Genomic DNA, 6282 nt, shown 5'->3' with positions numbered 1-6282 from the left:
ATTTTTATTTTAGAAATTCTAGTGGGTGTGTAATGGTATTTAATTGTGGTTTTGATTTCCATTTCCCTAATGAGTAAAAATGTTGAGCATCTTTTCACATGATTATTAATCATTTGTTTATCTTTTGTGAAGTGTATTCAAATCTTTCCCCCATTTTTCTTTTTCTTCCTCTTTTTTCTTTTTATAAACCTTTTTATTGAGATATAACATACATACAGTGCACAAATGTTAAATGCAATCCCCATTTTTAAATTGGATTGTCTTCTTGTTACTGAGCTTTAAGAATCTTATATATCTGGATACATGCTTTGTAAGTATTTTCTCCCAGTTTGTGGCTTTTCTTTTCACTTACTTATAGGTATCTTTTGAAGTGGAAAAGGTTTTTAATTTTGATAAAATCTAATTTATCATTTTATTCTTTTATGAAAGCATGTCTGGTGTCATATCTAGGAACTCATTGCCTAACTGAAGTTCATGAAGATTTTCTCCTAATTTTTTCAGCTTCTTGGATCTGTACGTTAATGTTTTAAATTAAATTTGGCAAGTTTTACGACATTTTAAGGAATTTTAAGAAACTCCTATTACAGCTATGCTGGTGTACTGGATGTTTTCCCATGGGTCTCTGCCTCTGTTAATTTTTCTTTAATCTTTATTCTCCCTTTTCTTCAGATTGAATAATTTCTTTTTTTTAAAAACATTTTTTATTGGGTTATAGTTATTTTACAATGTTGTGTCAAATTCCAATATAGAGCACAAATTTTCAATTATACATGAACTACATATATTCATTGTCACATTTTTTTTTGCTGTGAGCTACCACAAGATCTTATATATATTTCTCTGTGCTGTACAGTATAATCTTGTTTATCTATTCTGCATATGCCCGTCAGTATCTACAAATTTTGAAATCCCAGTCTGTCCCTTCCCACCCCCCACCCCCTTGGCAACCACAAGTTTATATTCTATGTCTATGAGTCTGTTTCTGTTTTGTTTTGTTTTGTTTTGTATGTATGTATGTATGTATGTATGTATTTATTTATTTATTTATTTAGATTCCACATATGAGCAATCTCATATGATATTTTTCTTTCTCTCTCTGGCTTACTTCACTTAGAATGACATTCTCCAGGAACATCCATGTTGCTGCAAAAGGCGTTATGTTGTCAATTTTTATGGCTGAATAGTATTCCATGGTATAAATATACCACAACTTCTTTATCCAGTCATCTGTTGATGGACATTTAGGCTTTTTCCATGTCTTGGCTATTGTATATAGTGCTGCTATGAACATTGGGGTGCAGGTATCTTTTTGAAGTAGGGTTCCTTCTGGATATATGCCCAGGAGCGGGATTATTGGATCATATGGTAAGTCTATTCCTAGTCTTTTGAGGAATCCAGGTTGAGTAATTTCTGTTGCTCTCTCTTCAAGTATATTGATTCTTCTTTTATTTCATATCTGCTGTTCAGCCTTATAGTGAATGTTTTATTTTAGTTAACTGTACATTTTACATCCACAATCCAAAAAAAAAACTTCTATTGAGATTGTCTCTTTGGATTATTGTTCTCATTTTTTTCTTTAATTCCTTAAACACAATTTCCTTTCATTCTTTGAATATACCTATAATAACTGCTTTGTAATTTTTGTCTGCTAAGTCCAACATCTGGGGACAACTCAGACAATTTCTCTTTGTCTGCTTTTTTCCTGCATGTGGGTCATGCATTTCTGTTTCTTTTTGTGTCTCATAATTTTTTTTGTTGAAAACTTAAATTTTGGGTAACATAAAGTAGCAAATCTGGATTCTGATTTTGCCCCTGAGGGTTTTTGTTTGTTTAGTAACTTTCCTATGAAATCTGTCTCCCTTGAGGTATGTGGCTGCTGATGTCTTTCTTTGCTCACTTAAAAATATAAATAAAATAAATATAAACTGATATCTCAATATATTATTTTAAAGCCTGGCTTCCTAGGGGTTGTCCTTATGTCTACATTGCTTAGTGACCAGCCAATGGTTCTTCAGAGGTTGTGTTCATACATCTTTAACTAGGAAGTGTCCCACTCAGTGCTGATGACTCTGTGTGTTGTTTTGAGAATGCATCGAAAGTTCAGGCAGTTTAAAGTGTGTCCTAGCATTTACTCTTTGTAAGGCTCCCTCTGGTCTCTCCTGTACATAGATGCCAACTCCAGATCAGCCAGAGATATGTGGGAAGATTGTTGGATGCCTCTGTGAGTGCTCATTTCTTGTATTTCCCTATTAAATCTCTGGCTAGTCCTCTAGTCTGATGTTTGCTCCAAATAGGACCACCACCTCAGACTGTGTAATGAATGACCTTCCTTTTTTGCTCATCACTGAGATTGCTGCTTATAATTCACTGAGTATCAGATTTTCACCTCTAGCTGCAAGTTAAGTCATCCCTTTCTGGCAGTGAAACTTGGTAATACAGTTTGCTGCCTCTATTAGAATGACTATGCTAACTGATCTGAGAGGGTGAGGGAGGTTGATGGGATCAGCCCCGGGCAAATATGCTGCGGTTCCCACTGTTCTTCTCCAAAATCACTAGTTTCTTATGAGCAAATCTTCTCAGTTTGTTACATTCTTTTGGTTGATTTCCAGGGTCCTGATGTAGCTATTTTGTTAATATTGTCCATTATTTTAGTTGCTTTCAGGAAGAGGATTTGGTGACCTCCTCTTCTCATGCCAGAGGGCCCTCCTTTCCTCGATTGTTTTTGTATCCTGAGGAGCTAAAAAGAGTTCTCAATCTATAATAATTGACCCTGGATATTAAAAATCTGATTTGCCGTAAATATCTGATTTGCCAGGTAAATATCTTAGGACAAGAGTTTGCCTTCAAAGAAAAAATAACATTGAGCCTCTCTAAACCACCCTCTACTAAACCAATTGACTACATTAACTGATGTAATTATATAATTTAATTAAATAGTATGTAAAACAATGAACATTGGGTATGAAAAGAGAGCTATTTCTATGAAAACAAAATTGCATACTTTGAAAAGAGTCAGTAAATGTGAGTTGCTAAAAATTGCTATTGAATTAGGTATGGGTGAGACAATTATAAATGATTGCAGGGGAACAGAAAAATTTGGAAGGATTTTGTGTTCAAATTACCACATAATGGTCCTTAAAATTTTCCTTTGCTTTAAAGAAATGGAAACTGGAAATTGTAGATGTGAGTTATGAATGTGGCTTTTGAAGAAAAATGATGGAGAACTTTTACCAGTGTTCTAATATTCAAAGAAAACATCTTGGGCCAACATAAAAAGTTAGCAGAAAAAAGCATGTTTATATTTTGTTTCAATAAACTATTGAGGGTGTTATGCATCACTTTTTTTTTAATGATTCCCTGCTTTAGCTAAATTTTTGATGAATGAAATTATTACCTGTCCCAATCAGAAAAATGGTTTCTCTACTCTTCGTTTGCTCAGAGATCTAGGGAGATCTTAGGCTGGCTGCTGGCTCTATGTCTGGGATCCTCCACAGACTCTGTAGTTGACCGCTTGAGTTAGTTCAAAGCTCACCCCTCCACCTCCGACTCCACAGTGGAGGGAAAGAAGTAGATTTGGGTGAGGACCCTGGGTAGTCTGGAGCCATTGTGACAGCCCGGGAATCTTCAGAGAGATGAGAAAAGAACTTCAGGCCCTTTCACCTGTTTGGAAACTCTTGGTGCTTCCATGTTGACAGAGGCTGCTCCTGATCCCATCCTGAGAAGGCCCACAAGTAAGCAGCTTTATACCTTAGGGCCAAATAGTATCATTTCCTTGACTGTCAAGGGGACAGTTACGAACATGCTGATGGATTGATTCTGATGCATACAATGAGGGAGAGAAATACTCACATCTGTTCCCATTTGTATTCATCAGAATTTATCCATCCCATGTTCCATTTCCTTGGCTAATCTGAAAACACATTCACATTGAGATATTATTGAGAAGTTAGGGAAGATCGTCCTAACATCTTTGTTTTTGTTTTTTTGTTTGTTTGTTTGTTTTTGGTGGCAGCTGGTTTATTAAGCTGTACCTTAGTATAGGCGCTGGGGCTTGCTCATGGTGATCTTAATTTACAAAGCCCGGACATTCTGCCAATTTTTCTTGAGCAATGACACCAGGAAATTGACAGCTAAGTGGATGTTATACACAAGCTCATCATCTGTCATTTTCACATGGCCAACAGCCACTGCCAGACACAACACCTTCTTCATCTGGAACTTGATTGTGAACTTCACTTCATCAACTTTGGCTACCATATTCTCATTGTGGGTCAGCACGGAAGGGAACTTGTCAGCCTTATTCAGACCTGGGCCCAGGATTCTTGGGATCTGCTTGATCAGAGACTCTGAAGCCAAAAAGGCTTCATACTTCTTGGCCAGCTTCTTAACTAGTTTCTTATTCTTGTTGAGCTTCTTCAGAGCCTTGATGTCCTTGTGGGAGATATCCACAGCATTGGCCTCATCACAATGCTGCTGGTCTCCCAGAACCCATACGGAGAGCTTGGGGCAGGGAGTGGACTTCAGCCTGACGGTGCCCGAGAAGCATTTGTCCTTCTGAGGGTCATAGTTCTTCAGGCTGATCTGAAGTTCCACTGTCTTCAAAAACTTCTGGCGCTTGCGCTGGTTCCTGTGCAGGGCTTGCCGCACTGTCTCGTACAGGGTGTTGCAGGAGACCTTGCTGCTCATGATGCCTTGCCCTGCGAAAACTGGAAAAGAGAACGTCTTTGTTTTTGAATAGACAAATTTTTTAAAGACAGAAAGGGATAACATGAATATGGGGTTTTAGGTCCTGATACTAGTTGATAGGGGAGAAAATTTTAGGTTGGCAAGACTTAGTGATACTCAAATCATATTACAGAGAAGCTGTTCAGTTTGTTTGGACTCCAGACCAAGGCAGAGCTAGCTGCAGTGGCCACCATAACAAGAATGAGGCTCAGAGAAAGAGTGTAAGATTGTAATACTCTTGAAAATCTGGTTATTTCAATAATGGATTGAGAGATCCTTGGAATCTTTTCATGTTTTGTTAAAAGGATTGTGCTTATTGTAAGCTGTACATACACATCCATTAAAAAAAACGTGGCAAGGGCAGAATTTTAGAGTTCCTTGCCTTACGGAAAATCTCATGGTTTAGCTGAAATAAACTTGGTGCTTTTTATTAGCTTGTTGAGCCTATATTTAGGTCTTGATTCTCACACTTTTGTCCACAGTGGGGAAACCAACAAAGTGACCTTACGAGGACATTGTGGTCACTGTCCCTCCAGAGATACTTGGCTTGGGAGAAAAATCTTAAATAAGGGTGCTGAGATCCTGGAGGGCGTATGGCTCTTTAGAAGGGTGGAAGTTTGGCATGAAATTTGTTTGAGAGCAGTGGACCAAGAAGATCTTAAGTTTTCTGTTGAGAATCAGAGCAGGGCCTTTCTGCATCATGGGGCAGAGTGGAAAAGAGAAATGGTTTGACTTACCTTTCACCTCCTGCCTCATTCTGTATTGCCCCAATCCTTCCTTTCTAGGCTTGTTGCACAATTACCCAATGAACACGGAGTGGGAAAAGCCAGGAGAAGAGAGGGAGGTGCATGGGCTCCTTTGGAATGAGTTTTCCTCCCTCCCTCTGAAAATGAGAGACTTCCCTCAAAGGAAACAATGCCATTTCCCCTACTCTCGCCCCACCCTGTCTGAAACCTGCCTTCTCCCAAGCAGCACCCCATCACCCCCTTGCTTTGTTTGTGTTTCCCTTCTGGCTTGTTATTGATAGAAGGTATATTTATTCTCTTTCTCTGTCTAGCTGTCTTCCTCTTCCTTTTTTCTCTCTTTAGGTTCTGGCTCTCGTCTGGTCCTGCTGAGAGAACATAATACCACCTTATTTGTGGCTCTGCAGTCATTTCCATGGCAACCGACCCATGGCCCAGGTATGAGCCTGTGCCTTCGCTGTAGGACTGTGCAAGAGAAAAGGCCTTTATGAAGGCTGAGTGCCAGCAGGTTCCCTCCCGCAGCCCTTGCCCTGGGAGGAACTTCTGCAGGAATCAAAGGAGGGAGACATGAATCAAAAGCAGGTTCCCAGCTTTCTCAAAATTTCTCCAGCGTAAGTGAAACGTGCGCAACCCAGCGCACATACAAGTGTGCGCGCATGTGCGCGCACCCCCCTACTTCTATTTCTGGACCTTCAACCACAGAGCATTTTTCCTTTTGAAGGGACTCAGCTTTGTCGTTGTGGCCTTGAACAAAAGCTTGTGTTTAAGATGAGAGGTGGGCTCCTATGTATAGGATGGTGATGGGGAATGGGAG

At 39.2% G+C, this 6282-nt stretch overlaps 1 protein-coding gene across 1 annotated transcript; it reads right to left on the bottom strand.

Annotated features, from left to right (window-relative positions):
* Nucleotides 1–4066: 4066 nt before the first annotated feature.
* LOC102512467 (60S ribosomal protein L10a-like) lies at nt 4067–4701 on the bottom strand. The gene has a single exon (XM_032459294.1). It carries the CDS (start codon nt 4684–4686, stop codon nt 4072–4074), a length of 615 nt encoding a protein of 204 aa, XP_032315185.1. The 5' UTR covers nt 4687–4701; the 3' UTR covers nt 4067–4071.
* Between the last annotated feature and the right edge of the window lie 1581 nt (nt 4702–6282).

The sequence above is a fragment of the Camelus ferus genome, chromosome 17 (assembly GCF_009834535.1).
Source record: "Camelus ferus isolate YT-003-E chromosome 17, BCGSAC_Cfer_1.0, whole genome shotgun sequence".
Taxonomy (NCBI): domain Eukaryota; kingdom Metazoa; phylum Chordata; class Mammalia; order Artiodactyla; family Camelidae; genus Camelus; species Camelus ferus.
Note: the sequence above shows the minus strand (reverse complement) of the source record. Positions and strands in the feature narration are given on the sequence as shown.

Coding starts and splice junctions, on each gene's coding strand:
- LOC102512467 (XM_032459294.1), bottom strand. CDS start 4,686: ATGAGCAGCAAGGTCTCCTGCAACACCCTGTACGAGACAGTGCGGCAA.